Source organism: Chionomys nivalis, chromosome 22, assembly GCF_950005125.1.
Source record: "Chionomys nivalis chromosome 22, mChiNiv1.1, whole genome shotgun sequence".
NCBI classification, from domain to species: domain Eukaryota; kingdom Metazoa; phylum Chordata; class Mammalia; order Rodentia; family Cricetidae; genus Chionomys; species Chionomys nivalis.
Genome location: NC_080107.1, coordinates 47,593,333 through 47,614,975, shown reverse-complemented (window position 1 = coordinate 47,614,975; position 21,643 = coordinate 47,593,333). Strand labels below are relative to the sequence as shown.

Sequence of the window (21,643 nt, the reverse complement as noted above, 5' to 3'; positions counted from 1 at the left end):
ACCAACAGCCGCAGGAAACATCTCCACAGCTTTAGGTAAGACCCAATAGGAGGCAAAGAGGCTAGGTCCTATAGCAGGAGAGGAGACGTGAACCATGGTTTCACAGAACCCCCCCACCCCCACCCAGGAGTGCAGACAAAGACACAGGGCCTGGATTTCAGGGTCACGGAGAGGTGGGCTTCAGAAACCAAAAGGTTTCCAATGGATTCCACGTGAGGTGAGAATCTGGGGGCACGGGACAGGATGAGGCCCTGGGATCTCTAACCCTCAGCTCAACTGACAACCCAGTAACAGGTCTGTATCAGCACCTAACCTCTTCTTCACTCTCACCTGTGGGTGAGCGGAGGCACCAGTATTACGGGAGAAACTCTACCAGGACACCCCTGAGAGGATCCAGCTCCCCAGAGGCCTCCACATGAAGCTGAAGTGTGCCGTCTCCAGGCTCACTCAAGGCTCAGGACACCCCTATTATGACACCATAAGAAGCCTCTGCTTCTCTGGTCCCTTGTCACTGCCTGCATCACAGTGGTAGCTTAGCTCCTGGCCCTGCCACCTTCTGACCTCCTGCCTAGCCTGCCGCTGCCCCACGGAGGGCTACAGACAAGTACCAAGGCTTTGCCACCCTCTGGTGGGTGGTCCCGGCTGCTGGCCAGCTGGCCCTGAGTCCCCCCACCTTACCACTCCTTACTGTTGCTGTCACTGAGTTACTGGTCCCCGCTGACACTGAAATATGGTTTGTGGCATCTGATGATTAACGAACCACACAGGACAAGGAACAAATGCTAGGTGTGTCTCTGGCCTCCCGGCCCTGGTGGCCCACCGTCTAGCCTGGCCTGGAGCCCAGGACAGCTCTCGTCCCCAGCCCCTCCGCAGTCTGTCCTTGTCACACAGTCACTCTTTGTTAGGCTTGCTCCCGGGGGACTCTTATCTGCTCTAACAGGCTGTAATTTCCTCTCTGGAGTCAGGGACCCTTCACCTCCTGCCTGTCTGGAGTAAACAAGCCCTTACACTAAGAGGCTGGCAGCCATGTTTACAATCTGCCAAACTCCTTCTACCTAGAAGGCCGTTTTCCTGCCTCCAGGGCCTTCTCCCTCCTCTTCAGCTGTTCTCTGAGGCTTCATAATTCTTCCAAGAGCTTGCGGTGCTCCTCCCACTCCTGAACCCGAGCTCCTTGCCAGCAGTGTTTAACCACTGGCACTCCAGACACAAAATGCCTTGCCCAACATCAGATCTATCCTGTCTGGACCCAAGACTCCCCAGCAGCTGGAACCAAGAGGTTTGACACTGCTCATGAGCGCTCCTAACCCAAAGGCTACAGGTTGGTCCTTAGCATATTCCCAGCTGGGAGAGAGGACACAAGCAAAAAATGCAGACTCAAGACACAGAACACCGAGCTGGGGCTTAGGTGTGTTTATTTCTGTATAAATCGTTACAAAACCAGATCTCTGGGGCTGTCGCTGACCCCCATTACCTCTGCGTGTGAGGACTCAGAGCTGGCCAGCCCCCACCCTCACACACAAGCACTCCACAGCCTCCGCTGGGAAGGCCTTCGCTTGCAGGCTGTGTGAGAGTGAGCCTTCAACACACCCCACCCAGGCCCAACTTTAGTAAAGTGCTTGAGCAGGGGACAGAACGCAGGTAACCCAGCTCCTGTCTCTCTCTATTCCCATTCCAAACTTGGGGGGGCACTTCTCCCCAAAGCCCTCAGCATCTCTAAACAAAGGCTGCCCTGGTGTGGCTGGGAGACCCCGTCTCCATCCCAAAGGCTCCTTGGGCAGAGGGAACACTCACCTGCTGCAGGGCAGGAAGAGACGCCTGGCATTCCGAGAGCCAGGCTAATGGCAGCTGGACTGAGAGGGGCTGAGAAAACAGGTGCGTGTTTGCCCCACTTCCTCAGAGTTCCTCAACCATAAGGGCATTTACACAAGAACACCCTGACGTCTCTAGGAGGTGGGGAAGGGCACCCCAGGCTCCCATCCCCAGGGAGCTGAGTCCCCCAGTGACAATGATAGCTGGGTGGAGTAAGGGTCTCTGTCTGCACACAGGAATGTGATGTCATCGTAGCCTGCCAGAGAGGAGGGCTTGTCCAAGGTCACTCAGGAAGAAGCCAGGACCTGGAAACCCGCCTCCTACCTCCCAGCCTTCCCTACCATTTCTAGAACTCCACAAAGTCTCTGGCCTGGCCTCCTGACAGCTCCTACCCCATATAGTATCTTTGATTCCAGAACTGTGGGGCAACACAAAGTCCCCAGATCCTTGGGACAGGACCTCTTTGTCCCAGCTAAGGAGGGGATGATATGGGGCCGATTCCTGGGGCTCTGATGCAAGGCCTATGGGAAAGGACATGACCTAAGCCTCAGACTAATTCAGCAAGACCCCTGTACCCTGATTGACTATGCTCAGACCCTGACTAGACAAGAAAGACCCCCTGACACCTGATTAAACCATACAGAATTCCAAAACCCTGATTGACCAAGATATATCCCCAGCCCTGCTTGGCTGGAGGAAAAACCCTCATCAAGGCCCTGATTTGATTGGCTGGGAAATACTCCAGTCAGCCCAGACTGGCTGGAAGATGGCCATGGTCAATGGTTGAACCAGAGCCACTTTGCTTGCACCTCTCCGAGACTGCATGGATGGGATGGCTAGGTCCAGGAGGGGTGAGAGAAGGTGATGCCGTAGAGCTGGGCCCAGGATGAAAAGACCCTCTTCTCGGTGATGAAGCGGTGGTGATTGCCCTTACGGCTGTGCTCGTTCTGGATGTAGGTGACACACTCATCGGGCCCCTTGGGCTCATAGTAGTGGTATGGCATGCGCTGCAGGCGGGGCCGCTGGCTGGGCACAGCAGACAGGGATGTCAGGGGCATTGGGGACAAGGCGGGCACCTGTAAGGGCTTTGTTCTGCTTCCACCCCTCACCCATCCTAGAGTCCCAGTGATGTCAATCTCTGTCCTTCCCCAAGCTTCAGTTTCTCCATCTATACAGTGGGTATATGGTGGATTAAATTTGTGGCATCATCAAGCTTATTTTAAACAAAACAGAACATTTTTCTTTCTGGGGCTGGGGGTGAGGCAATGGTGAAGAACTGTGGGCTCAGAGGCCTGGTACCCCTTACAGTTCTAAGACCTTAGGTCCCCTCACTAAACACCTTCCTTGATTTGCACTCGTAAAATGGGGAGGACAGTGTCCTGGCAGTGTGTGAAAAAAAGGATGCTTGGTGCATGGTTGGCATTCATTAAGACATGGCTAGCATGCCGTGGCATTTTCATGTAGTCAGTACAACAAACCCCAAACTCGGTTTGGAGTGGAAGCCCCTGGGGCAGCTCCAAGGAGCCCATCTCTACAGAACAGCATAAAATTTATCCAACACAGGCCCTCAAGACGTAGCCTCAGCAATGACTCCAGACCTCCCAGTCTACCCTGCCATCAGTAACTAGGTGTGGTTCTCAGGGGTACTAACCAGGGAAGCTCACCTGCAGTAGTCGGGAGGGACCATGCCGTACACGTGCACATGGTCACACAACTCCACCGCAATCACCATGGTAAAAAAGCCCGTGCTCAACCAGGAATGGGATTTTTCCCTGGGGGCAGAGAAGAGTCTCAATGAAGGGTCATGCAGGCAGGGATGGGGAGCAAGCAAGGAGAAACGGTCAACCCCCAGGGAGGCTCCCAGCCGCTCTACCTACTGTCTAACCAGACACTGTGTATCACCGGCTGTGGGAGTACTAAGGGGGAAGGGCGCAGTGGAAACACCATGAACTCTAGAGACTAATTAAACAGGGCAGGCTGGGAGTAACCGTGACCATAAAGCATGCTAGCAGGCAGCCGTGTCTCCGCTGGGACCAAAATAGGGACACTAGCGAGAAAATGATGCTGAGGTGACCACAGAGTAAGGTATAAAGGTATGGGTTTGTACCCGGGGCTACAGCAGCCACCAGCTACATGTGGCTAGGTAAGCAGTGTCCAAAGGTAGCATGAAAAGCCAGAGTATAGACTATGTCATTTATAGTGTTTTGAAGTTAATTACATCACACACACACACACACACTGTTTTGTTTGTTTTGAGTAAGGGTTCTCTCTGTGTAGCCCCGGCTGGCTTCAAACTCATAAAGATCCACCCTGTGTGCATACACCATATGAATGCAGGGCTCTTGGGGACCAGCAGAGGGCAGCAGGTCGCCTGGAACTAGGGCTCTAGGGGGCTGTGAGCAATGGGTCCTGGTGCAGGTGCTGGGGATCAAACTCAGGTCCTCTGGAAGAATGCAGGTGCTCGTAAACACTGAATCATCTCTCCAGCCCTAATTACAACTTAAGTCGAAAATGTTTTTCATGTATTTGGTGAAAAGCAGTTCTTTGAGACATTTTAAAGAAAAGCACAGCAGTAACAAGCGTAACAAAAACAAAAAACAAAGACAGCACACTGCCAAAGACTGGAATAAAAGAAATGGCCCCTCTTCTTTAGGGATGCTAAGGAGAATCCCCAAACAGCTACAGATTCAAGTCTCACAGCTTACGTGAAATGGGCCAACTCCCCAAGATGAAAGAGGTTGCCCAAACATTCTATAATATTAAAGAAAATTAATCCAGTAACTCCAGGGCTTGGAACACAGCTTTGCAGCTTTAGTAAGAGAATGTGTGTTCAGCAAGATTTGGGCCCTGAGTTCCACCCCTAGAACTAAAAACTAAAAAAACCTAACATCTTCTACAAAGAGGCTCTACAGGCCCAGAGAGTTTTACCAGCAAACTCTACCAAATGATATGTACTGGGGAGGGGAGGGTGGTGGTGGTAGGAGGAATCTAAAAAAAAAAAAAAAAGCTGGGCAGTGGTGCACACGCCTTTAATCCCAGCACTCGGGAGGCAGAGGCAGGTGGATCTCTGTGAGTTCGAGACCAGCCTGGTCTATGAAGTGAGTTCCAGGACAGCCAGGGCTACACAGACAAACCCTGTCTCAAAAAACAAAGGTCTAGTCCCTGATAAGTCCACTTCTTCCTCCTGAGGGTCCAGCAATCAGAAGCCCCCTTGGCTCACCTAATTAACATGCCCAATAAGACTAGACACCTCACCTATCACAGGGTTTCCCCTTATAACCTGACATTTGCCCATGTGACCCATCTGTCTCCTCTCTATCCAGAGGCAGGACTCCAGCCCATTCTAACACAGACCTCCCCTTCTTCTCCTCGTAAGAATGACCCCTGCAAGGTCATTTGCTACTGTTTTCCTGCTCGAATCAGAAAGCCACCAGCCACTTTAACTTTTCTTCCCCTGCTTAATAAAGGATCTCTCTGTGAAAGCAGATGTTTGGGTGTGGTTTGTGCCTAACCAGGGGTCTGGGTGGGAGCCCCTGATGTGCAGGAGTTCCCCTTGTAATAGCTACAAATCTTTAAAAATAATTAGGTATAAAGGGGACTGGAAAGATGGCTCAATGGTAAGAGCACTGACTGCTCTGCAGAGGACCTGGGATCAATTCCCAGAACCCACAAGTATCTCACAGCGGCCTGTAACTTCAGTTCCAGGAGACAGAACACCCTTTCAGACCTGCTCAGGCCCTAGGTACGCAAGCTGTGCACAGATACACACAGGCCAAAGGCTCAGACACATGAATCTTTAAAAAACAATAATTAGGTATAAATCTACCAATATAGTATAGAAGCTGTTATGTTAAGCGTATTACTTTAAATAAATAACACTGAAGTTAGATGCACCTTTTGACACAGCTACTGTAGTATTTTAGATCACACATGGCCCATACTGTATTTATATAGGAGGGGACTGACTAGGTTTCTAGGGAGATTAATTGGAGAGGAGCATGTTGGGAAAGATAGTTCCTTAGAACAGAGCAAGCTGGGAGCACCTGTGTGCTTATAGCAAGGCATGCTGGGAACAACCTAGGCTCTAGGAGCCATACTATGCAGAGTACCACCTAGAAAGATGCTAGAAACACCTCTGTAACAGCGCAGAGCATCCTGGGAGCACCTGATCTCTTGGAGTACAGCATGCTGGGAAGAAGCAGGGGTGGGGGGTAGGGAGTGGCGGCAGACAGGTGGGGGAGGCCAAGGTGAATGCTGTGAAGATGACCCCGGTTAACAGCTGAGGAGAGCTGAGAGAGGATGGCACAAAGTGGCCACACCCTCAACATAGTGCATGCTGGGAGTATCAGGCCAGAGATAACTGCAGCGGGCAGGTGGGAGGCTGGTACCTGTCCTTGCCCGTCTCACCCCGGAAGAGGTCGTCGAACTGCTGCATGCGAGCGGGAGAGACGGCGTAGGCCTCCATGTTAGGAAACGCAAGGCCCGCCCGCTGGATAACTCGCAGGAGGCTGCCCTGTGGCTTCTGCATCTTGTTTGGGGGGCCCCAGAAGATGAACACTGTCTCAGGGGTTCGGTTGACGAATTCCTGGGGCTTCCTCAGCACACGGAACACACTGGAATGGGCCACTATGCGGAAGGTGGTTTTGTTGCCGACATCGGCGGAGTAGCCAGTGGTGGGCGCATCATTCATGCGGATGGTACACTCGGCCCGCTCAATCTCTGGGCCCAGCTTGGTGCCCAGCAGGTGGCTGGAGCTGGTTATGATCACGCACTGGTTGCACCGGGAGGGCAGCGTCTGTGGGGCAAGGAGAGGGACGCTGTCAATGGGGCTCTGCGCAGGGTTCTGTACTCTAACAGCCTGGCCTGCAGGAGCTGGGGACCCTCGTGGCCTTCAGAGCACACTCAGCCTAGTTCTGTGGATGGTCCAAACCAGCTGGGGACAGAGAAACAAAAGACAGTCAGGTCCTCTCCCTCAATATGTTTGTCATCTCGAGCATCCCTCCCAGGGTCTCTACAGGCAGTTTAGAGATGCTGGGACAGTGCTTAGAGCCAGGAGAAGAGAATGAAGATGACCAAAATACATAGTACACATACATAAAAATGTCATAAAAAACCCATTATATAATTAATATAGGCTTACACGAAACAACAACAACAAAAGGAAGACAGAGTTCGGGAGACAGACAGCATAATACACACTAGGGAAAAACGCGGAAGGAGGTGATCAGAAACAGAGAGATGGAGGCTTCTTTAGAACGGTCTTTCGAGCCAGGCCATGGTGGCGCACACCTTTAATCCCAGCACTCGGGAGGCAGAGCCAGGCAGATTTCTGAGTTTGAGGCCAGCCTGGTCTATAGAGCTAGTTCCAGGACAGCCAGGGCTACACAGAGAAACTCCGCTTCTAAAAAAAACAAAAAGCAAACAAACAAATAACCAGTCTTCAGAATCACACCTGAAGAGTAAGTTGCCACTTAGGGAAAGATGTTCCAGGCCAGAGGAAGAGAAAGTACAAAAACCTGAGACAGAAATACAGCAGCACATTGAGAAACAGAAGACGGAGGCTGGCTGGAACTCAGCTGTGTGGCCGGGTTCCCTAAAAGGACGTCTCCTCAAATGCACCAGGCCATTTTCCATAGCCTTCAACAAACTCCAACCCAGGTACACACTCCTCTAACTAGTTTTCCCACCATCAGGCTGGGGACATGACAAGCCAAGCTCAGACTCCTTTTCCTTCAAGCCACCCACACTCGAGCTATCCCTTTCTCTCCTCATCCACTCTCCCATTCCTCTTAATCCCAACTATGGGTCCCATCCAGGGAGGGTGCGTCCAAAGCCCAGGGACCTGCTCTGGATACACAAAGGCTCTGAAGGAAATCAGCAAGGGAAGAGAGTCTGAATACATGAATTCCACACCCCAAGGCAAAGAGAGGTACTCAGGGAAGACATAAATGGCTAATAAACCAGGTCCATAGAGGTAAGAGTGCTGGAAACTCACCACTAGACCCCAGTCACTTGACCTTTGGATCTAGTTGCAATTAGCAGGGGCTGGAAAAATCTCTCCCTCCCATGTGGCATGGTGTTAGCCAGGTGATTCACATCTCTGAGCCTTGATCGCTTCTAGGGAGATAATAGCACTGGGCAGCTGGCACTCCAGAAAGGGCAGCCACTATTTCTGCTTTGTGTTCTCCAGAGCCACAGGGGTCTCCTCCCAAGCTTATCGGGGTGTGTCCCCAGGGATCCACGAAACTGGGAGTCTGACTCCGGAGACAACAGAAGATATAGTTTTGTTTTTTTTAATTAATGTGTGTGTGTGTGCATGTGTGTGCGGGGGTTGCATCCCACAACACACTCCCACATGTGTGGAGGTCAGAGGACAACTTGCAGGTGTTGGTTCTTTTCTTCCACCATGTGGATTCCAGAGATGGATCTAACACAGGTCATCAGGCTTGGCAGCACGCGCTTTCTCTATGAGCCATCACACTGGACCCAACAATAAACTTTGTTTTCAAGACAGGGTTTCTCTGTGTAACAGTCCCGGCTATCCTGGAACTCGCTTTGTAGACGAGACTACCCTCGAACTTGCAGAGATCCACCTGCCTCTACCTCCCGATTAAAAGCATGCACCACCACTGCCCAACAACAAACTTTTTAACACTAAAGTCAGGACCCTGATGAGAACTGAGATTCATTGCCAAGCACTTGTCCACGATCCCACCCCAAGCAAAGGGCCATAATCTTTTTTTTTTTTTTTTTTTGAGACAGGGTTTCTCTGTAGCTTTGGTGCCTGTCCCGGAACTATCTCTGTAGACCAGGCTGGCCTCGAACTCACAGAGATCTGCCACCTGCCTCTGCCTCCCTAGTGCTGGGATTAAAGGCGTGCGGTCCTGGAACTAGCTCTTGTAGACCAGGCTGGTCTCGAACTCACAGAGATCCGCCTGCCTCTGCCTCCCAAGTGCTGGGATTAAAGGCGTGTGCCACCACTGCCCGGCAAGGGCCATAATCTTGACTCTTGACCCTCACCCATCCTCTTCTCTAGGAGGCAGAGGGGTATGGGAGAGAAGAGTTGGGAGGTGGGCCGTATCGCAGCCACGGATCTCCCCACACAATCTACTCTACCTTGTTTCCCAGGATAGGAAAGTAGGCGTTGGAGAAACTCCACTTCTTGAGGTTGACGGGCCGACGCACGCGGCCCCTCAGGGAGCCATAGTGGAAGACCTCGTTGGCACTGTTGGAGCTGTAGAGGATGAGGATGGTGATGAGAGCAAAGAGGACCACAAACACTGCTGACCGTTGCTCCTGGAGAAGGAAGAGGCCATTGAGGGTTCAGGCTCACACACAACACCCTGCCCTTCATACCAGACCAGATGAGTTTGGGTACCACTTCCTTCTGGCATCCACCAATCACGTTCCTTCTTATTCCCTCTACCCCAAGTCCTAGGATGGAACTTAGGGACCCATGCAGCCGAGACAGTTCCTCTACCTCTGAACTATCCAGTTCAGTCATGTTGCCTGCAGACTGCTACCCCTTCAACCTAGACCTGTAGCTCTGAGTACCAAGGCTGCAGTACCTGGGGGAGGCCTGCAGAAGGAGCCCAGGAAGAGCGCCCAGCATGGTGCTGCACACTTCCCAGTGCTTTGGAGGTTGAGGCCTGAGGGTTGCTGCAGGTCTGATGCTAGCCTGGGCTACAGAGTGCAGGAAAAACGTGTTTCTGGCCTGAACTAGATGTGGGTGACACCGGTGGGGAGAGGGACACCCAAAGGATCCACACCTTCCAACGACAGTAACTCTCCATAAGCTGTCAGGGTACGGCTGGCCTCACACACCTTGAGGAACGCAGATTCAACAAATCACAACCAACACTGTAGTCAGGCCTAGAATGACTGGACCGGTACTGAACATACATACATACATACATACATACATACATACATACATAGGCTTCCTATCTTGTTATTAGTCCCTTCTTTGTGATTTTTTTTTCAGAAGTCATCGCACACAGCCAATGCCACCTCCGATTCACTTGTAGCCAAGGCTGGCTTTGCTTTACTGACCCTCCAGCCTCCAGCTCCTCAGAGCTGGGATGACAAGCAGGTGCCCTACACCAGCAGTTTTGCTGCACACCCCTGGATCTGTCTCCTCAGGAGACCCCGGAAGCAAGCCAGCATAAATATGAAGGAACACGTCACCTCTCGCTCTATGCTCACCTATTTTGCCTGCTTGGTGAAAATGGATCTGGGCTCTGTTTAACTGTTTTCCCTGCCAAGGCATTTTAGGATGCCCCAGTAGAGGGAGCTGTTAAGAATAAAGGCAGAATGGGCAGGCCCCCTAAAGACCTTTGGTTCCTACTGGACCACAAGTTATTTAAAGTTCAGCTCCTCCAGGGCACTCAGCCACCGGCACCCCCAGAAGCCAGTAGCTGTCTCTTCGCAGGGCCATGTGGTGGGCGGACTGCAGCCAGCCCTGTCTCCAGCTGGGCCGCGCTTGGGGCTGACACCTGGTCCTGGATCTAACAATCAGACTGAGCCCTGATCAACCCACTGTAACTAGGAAATATCAGAAGGGAGAAGAAGCTTTTAATCCAGGCAGTCAGCTCAGCCGCGTCCCAGCTCGGTAGCGTCCCAGCTCGGCAGCAATGCACAGTAGAGCACGTCCCTCTCAGCAGGAGGGGCTCTTTGGAAGCTGTAGGCCTCAGCCCCACCCAGTATCACCAGGGGTAGCATAACAAACAAAACCTCAAGTTTCAGCGTGTAGGTCCCACTGAATGCTTAGCATTTTTGCATCACCAAGCCCCCGTCTGGCAGCTGGGATGGGGGGGGGGGGAGTCTGTTGACAGTGCTCAACTAGCGTGCCCAAGCCCTGGTTTTGATTGTCAGTATTACATAAACAAGCCTGAAGTCCCAGCACTGGGGAGGTGGAGGCAGGAGGATCAGGAAGGAATTCCTAGACTACATAGCTAGGCCGGCCTGGGATATACAAGACCCTGTCACACACACACAATTTTTTTCTAAGTCTGACCATGACAAGTCAGAGATCCCCACTTTTCTTTTTATTTGTTTGTTCTTTGAGACAGGTCTCTCTATTTAGGCCAGGCTGTACTGGAATTCATTCTGTAGACCAGGCTGGCCTGGAACTCACAGAGATTCACCTGCCTTGGCTTCCTGAGTGCTGGGATTAAGAGTTCCATTTCCTGTTGCCATTGATAATTCTCTGTATTAAACCATCTCTGTCAAAGGACTGAGTTATCTTTCTTCTAAACTTAGAATGCTACAACCACATGCCCCACTTTCAAATCTCACGTTCTGCCATGGAGCCCAGATAAAGGTATGGGGGGGGTGTCAAACACATAGCAGGAAACATGAACAAACACATGATGGGGAACTCAGGTGCTCTGATTTTGAACCGTGGCCATTCATTCCCAAGGCCCCTGCTCACCTCCCTATCCTGTGTTCTGCACGGCATCCACAGACACCTTCACAGAGTAATTTCCCACAGACGAGTCAAGCTTAGGACATCAGAGAGGACACTGGGCCCAAAAAGAAGCAAGACCTTCCCAGATCAACGGCTCAGTGGCTGAAGTGGAGTTTGAACCCAGGCCTCCCGTGTGGGTTGGAGCGCCTTCCATTGAAGGCTGCCAGCGGCTCAGATCGGGAGAGCCCCTCCCACTGAAGGTTGTGAGCAGCTCAGACCGGGATAAGAAACGAAGGGGACTTACTTTGTTGCTACTCATCTCTCTCCGGCGTCTGCTGAGGGGTAGGGGCCAGCGTCCTGCAGGTGGCCCGGGGGACAAGGTGGTGGGGTCACACCTGCAAGCCACCAGAAAGGGTTATGGCCAGAGGCCCTCCCTAGATGCGGCTGGATCACAGGTCTTACCCAACGGCTCTCCTACATGCCCCAAACTTAAAGGCTCAGGGCTGCACCCATGTTGTCCTGGTTCCCACTCATACTTCATGCTGAGTTGGTTCAGGTTTCCTAGGTCGTCGATTCTCCCCAAGCGCCACCTCACAGACCTCTGAACGACATGACTCGATGAATTCAGTCATCGGCCAGTGTGATCTTGGGGGTCAAGGGCACAGCCATGATTGTCAGAAGTCCAGTGGTGTCTCAGCTGAGGGATGGCTACAATTGCAGCCGTACACAGGCCTGCCTGCTCCGGACCAGCCGTGTGCCTCTCCCCCACCGCTGGGCCTAACCCTTCTACACTTCCCTTTCCCCACCTATAAGCAGGCTATAAGTATTCGGATCCAGTCCACCTCCGACAGCTACAGCCCAACAGGCAAATCTAATGATGGTGTAAAAAGGAAGAAAACGTCCTGGATCCTCAAAGGGGATCCCCGCTTCAGAGAGCTCCCCTGGGGGCCTCTGGGTTCCCGTCACTATCTCCGCCCCCTGACCTAGCAGCTGTTTACTCCCACACCAGGAATAGCTGGAATCCTCAGGCCAGAGCGCCACACGCTCACCCCGCTCCTGATTGGCCAGGCCTGGCCCCTCCCATCGCCGGGCCCGGCCCCACCCCGTGGCGTCCCCCTCTGCTCTCCCCAGACTTCGGGGTTCTCTTGGGCCGTCCCTGCACCTCCAATCATGGAGACCCCAGACTCTCATCGGTCCCCACCGGGCACTCCAGGAAACCGAGGCTCATCGGAAGGGAGGCGTGGCTTGTCCTTGGACTGAAACCGTTACAGCAAAAGACAGCCGGGCGTGCAGAACCCAGAATCTTTGGAGTCGCCCCATCAGCCCTGCCATCTCCAGCATTCAAAGCGCTCCCGGGTCTGGCCGCAGCTCCCAGAGAGACCTCGGTCTTACTACCCTGTCCTGCGCATGCCCCTTCTCCAGACATCTGGAGCACTCCAGGAGCTAGGCCCACGCCCCCACTTTCCCACCTTTGCCTGAGCAGTGCCCTCAGCCAGGACCACGGTCCCCCTGGTCAGCCCCGTCACGGTCCTGCTCTGAGAAGGCCATAGTCAGGACAGCATGTCAGGTGCCAGTGCGAATGTCGGGTCCACACTTACTGGCTGGGGGGCCTCGAGCAAGCCATGTGACCTCTCTGAGCCTCAGTTTCCTCATCTGCGAAATGGGAATAAGAACTGGTAACTCCTGGGGTGACTGGAAGGATTCAGGCAGATATGACAAAGGGCGCCCAAGGCTTGAAGGTGCTCTATCAGATGTCCTTAGCCTTAGGGTTCAATGCCCGCCCCTGCACCAGCCTGTCCCAGAAACAACCCTCCTCCCCTTGATCCCAAGCCAGGGGCCACCCCTATATTACGGAACATGCCCATCGCCCGCCTACAGAATCCTCCTAGCAACGCGGCTGGTAGGTGCTCTTGCTCCCCATTTCACAGATGAGGAGACTGAGGGATCAGGGCGTCAACGTGCCTTGCAGGCCGCTGGAGCAGGCAGAGGGAACCTTAGACGCGTTTGTTTACAGGGCGGAGCCTGAAAGGGCCTCCCGGGGGGTTCCCCTCCAGTCCCCGAGGGCGCCAGACGTCCAGCTCTGTACGGGGCGGACGGGCCTGATGGGAAGCGCTGACCCCGCTGGGAGGTGGCACCCCGGAGCCCGTACTCAAACGCGAGGCTGGACGTGCGGAGGCTGAGCGCTGAGCTGCGGGTGAGGGCCGCACCCTGAGCTCGGTCTGGGGCTTGGCTTCTCCGGGTGCCGGGAGCAGGGTACCCCCAAGTGCCGCGTGGGAGGCTCAGTCCCGTGCCCCTTCTTTGGCTGTTGCAACCCGGGGTCGGACACCCTGACCCCTGCTCCGTAGGAGAGGGGAGCGGGACCGCGGCAGGGTCCCCCATCTCCAAAGCGGGAGGCCCAGTGAACCCCGCGAGCCTTTAGATCTCGGGGTGCGGTTAGCAAGGAAAGTGGGTCTCGGAGAGCCCCGGGGACCCCCTCCCCAGCGGCTCTCCATCCCCGCGGCGCAGGCACCAGCCCTCGCCCCACTGCCCGCCCCCGCGCAGCGCTCGCTCACCTCCGCCGGGGAGCGCCAGGCCCCCCGCGGCCCCCGAACCCCCTCACATGGCGCCGGGAGCGGAGAACCGGGGTCCGCGCTGCTCCGGCTGCCCAGGCCCCGCCGCAGCTCCGGCCCGCGGGGTCCTAGCGCCGACGCTCACAGACCGGGGGGGGGGGGAGCAGCCGGGAGGGCGGAGCCTCCGGCTGTGGGTGGCCCCGCCCCAGGGAGGTACCAGAGAGGAAGGATGCTCTCCAACAGCCTCCCATCCCATCCGATTTCTCTCCCTCCGTGTGGATGTCAACCAAGACCTCATATAGGGAGACTGAGACGTGGAGATCACTGGACTCGAACTCTGGCCAATAACTCCCTTGGCTCCTCCACCTTGAGATTCAGTAGTAACTCCCTGGGCAACCTGGTACATTACTTTAATTCAATACAGCTGGAAAATGGAAAGACTGTCTCAAAATGTAGCTTCTGCTGAGCCTAGTAGTGCAGGCCTCTAAGCCGCACTTAGAAGGTAGAAGGAGAGCAGAAGGCTGTTGGAAGTTCGAGGCCAACCAAGTAGACATAGTGAGTTCCAGGCTGGCCAGGGCGACCTTGACTCAACTCTCTTCATCCTACCCACCTATTCATTGGATTATTATTATTATTAGTTTTTCGAGACAGTGTTTTTCTGTAGCTTTGGAACTAGCTCTTGTAGACCAGGCTGGCCTCGAACTCACAGAGATCTGCCTGCCTCTGCCTCCTGAGTGCTGGGATTAAAGGCATGTGCTACCACCACCCGGCTCATTGTATTATTTTATGCATCTAAAAGGAAGCATCACAGGACTGGAGAGTTGGCTTAGTACTTAAAAAATGCTGGCTACTCTTCTAGTGTCCGTTCCCAGCACAGTCCTAGGGAATCTGACTCTCTCTTCTGGCCTCCATGGACACTACATATATTTATGGTACACAGACACATATGCAGGCAAAGCACCCATACACATAAAATAAAATTTAAATTAAAAAAAAAGGCTAAACAGTGGTGGCACACGCCTTTAATCCCAGCACTCAGCACTCGGGTGGCAGAGGCAGGTGGATCTCTGTGAGTTCAAGGCCAGCCTGGTCTACAAGAGCTAGAGTTCAGGCTCCAAAAACAAAACAAAAAACAAACAAAAAAGCAACTGAGGGCTGATGAGATGGTCAAGTAAGCCAGACATGATGTTGTGCGTTTGTTTTTGTTGCTGTTTGGGTTTGGTTTTTCAAGACAGAATCTCACTGTGTAGCCCTAGCTGTCTTAGAACTCGCTCTGTAGACCAGGATGGCCTCACACTCACAGGGATCTACCTGCTTCTCCTTCTGAGTGCTGGGATTGGAGGCGTGCGCCACCACCTGTTGCGGTCATGTGTCTGTTGTCCCAGCTCTGGGATTACTCTGGGGGTGTGAAGACAGAGAGATCCCTATGTCTGGTTTACCCTATCTGGGCCTTCCAGGTCCATGAGAGAACAATATTGGAGACTCACCTTTGACTTCCACACACGCGTGAACATGCACATATGTACACACGCACGCGCAGAAGCCACTTAAGGAGCCTCTTAGGAGACTGGTTAAATAAACACAGACACGGCCTGCCCGTCCATAGTGCTCTAAGAGGGTGGCTTGCTGGGAGAGGATGGCTGGGACGTTGCAGGACACCTAAGTATAGAGAGCAAGTTTGAAGAGTTTTGTTGTGTAATCACTTTGGAAAACAACACAGTAAAAATTTCCATTTCACACCGTGGGTACCTAGAAGTCCCTGCAGATGTACCCAGTGATGTTTACAGTAGCACCGTTTAAATACAAATGTGGAAGTAGTCCAAATATCTGGCAATAGGAGAGCGGAAGGTTTTGTTTGGTCTGGTTTGGTGTTTTGAGACAGGACTTGCCTGTGTAGCCCTGGCTGTCTTGGAACTCACTCACCACGTAGAGCAGGCTGGCCTTGAACTCAGATCCACCTCCCTCTGCCTCCTGATGTGTGTAACACTACTGCCTGGCAAGGTATTTTTTTTTTTTTAATATTATGAAACATTTACCCTGGGGAATATCACCCAGCAAGGGCGGTGATTAGGCTACAGGTGTGCTGGAGAATCTTGGCGACCTAAGGAGTGAAAAGGACGTGGGAAGGGAAGCAAAGCTACCCACATGGCTAGGGGAGTGGATACAGTAGGTCAAGTTCAAGGGCAGCCTGGGCAACAGAACATCAGTTTCCTTCATCCCCTTCTCTCCTGCCCCCTCCCAATTCCCACCCCTCTCCATTCCCCCACCCCCGCCAGCTCTCAGCTACTGCGGGCAGACATGCCCCCTGCCATGATGAAAATGGAATCAAGCACCCAATTAAATGTAAGGGTTGCCGTGGTCACTGTCTCTTCACAGCAATAGAACGCTGACTAGAACACAAAGAAGAAACCTACAGAGCACTGCCAAGGGCAGGAGATAGCTTTGCCCGTATCATTGATTAAAGTTTTAAGAATCCTGAGGAGGTGCACACATTACAGTAGCCGTGGATATTGAGTTCAAGAGGCTCGTGGCATCCGCATGCATTATAATTTACTAATACGACCTAGACAGCTCGGCCTATCACAAAATCAGAATATCACCATTTCAGAAGAAAGTTCAGGGCTGGAGAGATGGCTCAGCAGGTAAAGGCGATTGCCTCCAAGCCTGATGACCTGAGATTGACCCCTGGGCCCCTCATGGAAGGAGGAGAGACGCCACTCTTGCAGGTTGTCCTCTGGCCGCCACCTGTGCACTGTAGCATTCTGTGCCTCCCCTCCCCCATAAATAAATAAAATGTAGCAAAAAAAAAAAGGAACAAAAGAAGAAAGAAAAACAAGATATTTTTGTTCTTTAGCTCTTTAGGGTAGCATGCCTGTGAACACCCAGGTCTCTGAGACCCCCATGGTCTCAGAGTCATGTCGGAGGTGACAGGTTTCAACATGACTCAGGAGCCAGTGTTGGTTCAGACCTCCAGTTTATTTCAGAATGAGTGTGGTGGCACAGCCTGTCGGCTCAGCTGCTGGAGCAGCTAAGGCAGGAAATCCCAAGGGTTCTGATGCCCTCTCCTGGCCTATGAGGGCACCAGCACACACTCAATTTATATACAGACAAGCAGGCATGCACACATACAGTAAATTAAAATTCATAAGGTTTTTTTTTTTTTTTTAGTTTTTAAATTTTATTTTATACATATGGGTGTTTTGCCTGCATGTTTGTCTGTATATCACTTGTGTGCTTGGTGCCCACAGAGGCCAGAAGAGGACATTGGATCCCTTGAATTTGAAGTTATAGACAGTTGTGAGTTGCCGGGTGAGAAGTGAACCTAGGTTCTCTGAAAGAGCAGTTAGTGCTCTTAACTGCTAAGCCATACCAGATTTTTTTTTTCCGAGACAGAGTTTCTCTGTGTAGCCTTGGAGCCAGGCTGGCCTCGAACTCACAGAAATCCACCTGTCTCTGCCTCCCTAGTGCTGGGATTAAAGATGTGCATCACCACTGCCTGGCAAGATTATTATTATTTTTTTAATTTAAAGGTGGTTTTTGTTTCTTTTAAGATTTTATTTCCTTTAGTGTATGGGTGTTTTGCCTGCATGTATATTTGTGCACCATATACGTGGCTGGTGCCCTCAGCTGTCAGAAGGCACTGGATTCCCCTGGACCCTGAGTTAGAGGTGGCTGAGTCATCACAAGGCTGGGAAAGGAACCCTCTGCAAGAGCAGCCAGTGCTATCAACTGATAAGCTGTCTCTCCAGTTCCAGGCCTTTAAGATGTTTAAAACTGAATCGCACATGCAGCTTGTGTGTGAGTGTCTCTGCCCGTGAGTGCACGTGTTGGTGTCAGTGTGGAGCCAGGGGCTGACCTCCACGCTCTGCAGACGCCTTCTTGTTAGGAGAGACATAGAGAGAAACTCTGCACTGTTCTGGCCTGTGTGAGGCTGGCCAGACAGCCTCAGAGATCCAGGGATTTTTGTGTGGGTTGCGAGGACTAAGTTCTAGTCCCCCGGCTTGCTCTACACGGCACTTTACCAAGTAAGCCACATCCCACCCTCCCTTTCTTTTCCCCTGCTTTCTTTTGCTACTTCCCGCTTTGACACAATTGCCATGCTTGTAAATGCACACAAAAGGTGTGGGGTAGAATCCACAAGGAAGAGAAGTGCTAACCCCCTTCCCCCCACACCGCCCCCTCCCCCCCTCAGCGGTTCTCAACCTTCCTGGCACTGTGGCCCTTTAGTACAGCTCCTCATGTTGTGGTGACTCCCAACCATAGAATTATTTTCACTACCACTCCATGCCTACAATTTTACTACAGTTATGAATCATAATGCAAATATTTGTGTTTTCCTCCCATGATTTTAGGAACCCCTAAGGAAGGGTCATTGGACTCTTGACCCACAGGCTAAGAACCTCTGCCCTAAGGAGTCGGAGGAGGAGTGAGGTCATAGCGTTAAGTCGTTTGCGTTGCGTTCATTTAGTAAGTTGTGATTGGTGCTCAAATTCACTAGGTGGCCAAGGATGAGCTTGATCCTCTTGCCTCCTTTCAGAGCACTGGGATGAGAGGCATGTGCTGCCAAGTCTGCTTTGGTAAGTTAATAACTTTTGCTTTCTTAAACAAGTGTGATGGAGAGATGGCTCAGTGGTTTAGAGCACTGGCTGCTCTTCCAGAGGACCTGGGTTCGATTCCCAGCAACCACACGGTGGTTCACAACCATCTGTAACCCCCAGTTCCAGGAGACCCAGTACTCTCTTCTGACCTCCGGTGGCTCCGGGTGTGTACATGGTGCACAGATGTGTACACGGGCAAAACACCCATCTACATTAGATTAGTAGATTAATTTTAAAATTGAGTGTGTGAGTGAGTGTGTGCACGAGTGTGCGCGAGTGTGTGCAAATATGCGCGGGATAAACTCCAGCCTCCAGCCATGGTGAGGAAGCAGGCAGCTGAACCAGAGGGACGCAGGACACAGGAACCTTGCTCTCTAATCTCCATACCTCTAGTGCTCACCCGCACTGAAGGCCTCCTGACCCCACCCTGCAGGAAAGGGCATGAGTGTGCTTGAGGAGAAAGGAAAGAAGGGCAGGTGAACAGTTGATGAATATGACTGCGCATGGCTCTCATGAGGAAGGACAGTCAGTGGGGTGGAGGCTGTGCCAGACATGGAAATACTCCTGTCCCCATCACAGCTCTCTCCCTATCCCAGCCCTGGCCCGGACCCAGACCAAAGCAAAGCCAGGGACCCCCATTCAAGCAGGTCAGATCTCTGGACATGTTCCAGGAGGGCTGGCTTCCCTTCCTGGACCCCAAGATCAGTAACAGCCCCTTTTGTGGTACTAATACTGTGGGTAAGAGTTGGTACACACCTCGGGAGGCAGAGGCAGGCAGATCTGAAGTTGAGGCTAATCTTGTCTACAGAGCTAGCTCCAGGATAGTGTGGGCTACACAGGGAAACCCTGTTTCAGAAAAAGGAAAGAAAGAAACGGGGTGGGGGCAGTGAGAAAGACATAAGGTCCTGTTGGGGTGCTTTTCTCTGCGTTAAGCCCTTTCCAAGCACCCCTTACTGAGTTCCTAAAAGAGCCCGGAACGTGGGCGTGACCTCGGGCTAGTCCTGCCTCATCTCTGGAGACGCTCACTCCATTTCAGTCCTTTCTCCCCAGGGAAAGTGTATGTGTGACAACCAGGTACCCCTACTTCCTGCACTTTACCAAATGGTCCCCCCCCCACTGCTGGGGTTAGAACTCAGGTGCACCTAGCAGTACACCTGATTCACTAAGCTACACCCGATTCCTTCCTTCAGCAAACTTCTTTGTGCTCTTAGGATTTTTCTGGAGTCTTTTCCTCACCCTCCTGTCTCAGTTCCACAAACAGATCCGTGCTCAGCTCAACTGGAAGCCAGGACTGGGGACTCCAACTTTCAACCTCTAAGGAGGAGACTGGAGACAGAGGCAGAGCTCTGAGCCTGGTGCTGGGGTTCCTGGGTCTCCATGGATAGGAGCTGAACAGAGGTGCCCAACTGTTCCCGGTAAGCATGGGGTTCCTTTCCTCGCTGGAGTAGACACCACAGAGAAATTCATACCCCAGCCAGAGGTCCCTGAGAAGAAACTCTAAGACACCAGGGGCTGTGGGACCCACCTTGCTTCCTTTCTAAGCTTTAGATAGAAGTTGATGAGTTCTCTGAAAGGCAAGGAACCAGAGCAGAGACACGGGGATGCATGAGCTCAGAGAGTCTGTAAACCTGAGTGACTCCCCACAACACCTCAAGACTTCGCGTGGCCCCCATCCCCTACTCACCTTCCAGCAGGTACAAGGCCCACAGTGACCAAGGAGGGGGCTCTTCATTTTCAGCACGGGAGAGCCTTCAGTAGACCCTGCGTCAACTGTCAGAGGGCATCGTTGTGTGCCAGGAGGAAGTAGCAGTTTCCTGGGACTATAGTCTCAGGACCAAGCTAATAGTAAACACCTCACCCAGAGGCAGGGTCAGAACAGAAACACTTCTGTGTGCTGGACCTAAGGGTTGGGCCAGCATTTCCTGGTGGTTAGAAAACATGACTAACCTTCAAGAAGGAATACAGCCTAAATCCGGATGGGAGGAGTATGTCTTTGGGTTCTGAACATCCAGGCCAAGGCACAGGCTGGAAGACCAGCTGGCTTGGGAAACCCATACCCACTGTGAGAACTGAAAGCAGCTGTACCTACAGAGACGGTCCACAGGCCCCAAATCGCTTTATCTTGAGGTAGCTTTAGCCTCAAACAGCCATTCCTTCCTATCTTTGTCAGAATATCCTGAAACTAATAGATAAAAACCTTTGAAAGTTGTTAACTTGGCAGACTGCTAGCTTCTACAACTCTAAAGCTAAGAACGCCATCAGATAACATCTCGGGCCAATAGCAGGCTTCCCCGGTCTTGCTGTGGCTGTCTCTCTGGTGCACACAACCAATGTATTTTAATCTCGCCTTGATCTATGTCTTTCTTTGTACTGTGAAATTATGAACCTTCATGAAACGACTTCCATATTGGAACATGGAATCTGGAGTAACCTAAATTTGTGTCCTGGGCTACGGATACTCAAAATGGCTCCAAAATTAACTATTCCCATTAAGGTAAGAATTATTTTTTTAGCCTGGAGCTCTGTAGACCAGGCTGGCCTCAAACTCAGAGATCTGCCCGCCTCTGCCTGGGACTAAAGGGCCCACTTCTACTGGGACTAAAGGCAGGTGCCACCACCGCCCAGCTAAGAACTGTATTTTTTGCATTGATACTAGCTATACCAGGGTGGACGAGGACCACTCGGAGGGGGGGGTTAAATGGTGGCTTACACACACACCAACTGCCAAGTGTGCTCTAAGTCCCAGGAGCAGCCTAGCATCTCTAAGCTCATGTAGTCTTGTGAGGTAGGAATTACATGATCACCTTTATAGATGGGGAAACTGGGACCTCAAAAAGTTCTAATCAACCAGAGCCACAGATCGGAGAGCGAGCCGTGGAGCCAGACCGGCTGCCAGGGCCCTCCATCTCACCCACTACTTAACCTCCATCCTATTCCTACCCACAGCCCCTCGGCACTGCCACGCCTGCGGAAGTGGTTTGGCATCCAGCCTGCATGCTCAGCTCAGAGATCATCTCCCTTCCCCCCTCCTACTTACAAGAAGGCTTCTAGGCCACCTGGCACAGGATATGCAGGGGACAAGGACAGTGCTGTGGGCCAGGTGCCAAATCTGCAGTCAGTGCTGAGAAAATGGGGCGGAGGGAGAGAGGGCTAGGCCACCAGAGTCCTCAGCATGACGGGCTCTGTCATTTGTGGGAGCCCATACAAGACTTAAGTTAGAGGTTCCTTGATAACAACCAAAACCTAACACTATAAAGAATGTCAGGGCTGGAGAGATG

The 21,643-nt window shown here is 52.4% G+C and overlaps 1 protein-coding gene across 5 annotated transcripts; it reads right to left on the bottom strand.

Moving 5' to 3' along the window:
• Positions 1 to 1,401: 1,401 nt before the first annotated feature.
• St6galnac6 (ST6 N-acetylgalactosaminide alpha-2,6-sialyltransferase 6) lies at positions 1,402 to 20,188 on the bottom strand. 5 transcript variants are annotated; one of them, XM_057755145.1, is made up of 7 exons: positions 13,771 to 13,908; positions 12,817 to 12,871; positions 11,523 to 11,613; positions 8,926 to 9,105; positions 6,198 to 6,604; positions 3,474 to 3,581; positions 1,402 to 2,835 (listed from the first exon to the last, which is right to left on the bottom strand). In XM_057755145.1, exons 2-7 carry the CDS (start codon positions 12,840 to 12,842, stop codon positions 2,646 to 2,648), a joined length of 1,002 nt encoding a protein of 333 aa, XP_057611128.1. In that variant the 5' UTR covers positions 12,843 to 12,871; positions 13,771 to 13,908; the 3' UTR covers positions 1,402 to 2,645. The 5 variants fall into 5 exon arrangements, with proteins under 5 accessions (XP_057611128.1, XP_057611126.1, XP_057611129.1 ...); XM_057755143.1 differs by having other exon boundaries at positions 1,402 to 2,831; XM_057755146.1 differs by lacking the exon at positions 12,817 to 12,871 and having other exon boundaries at positions 1,402 to 2,831.
• Between the last annotated feature and the right edge of the window lie 1,455 nt (positions 20,189 to 21,643).

Excerpts from the sequence above, each read along its gene's own strand:
- St6galnac6 (XM_057755143.1), bottom strand. The coding sequence starts at position 12,842 with ATGGCTTGCTCGAGGCCCCCCAGCCA. Across the intron at positions 11,614-12,816 it reads TGCTCGAGGCCCCCCAGCCA|GTGTGACCCCACCACCTTGT; the intron begins GTAAGTGTGGAC and ends GGTGGCTTGCAG. Across the intron at positions 2,832-3,473 it reads GTCCCTCCCGACTACTGCAG|CGGCCCCGCCTGCAGCGCAT; the intron begins GTGAGCTTCCCT and ends GTGCCCAGCCAG.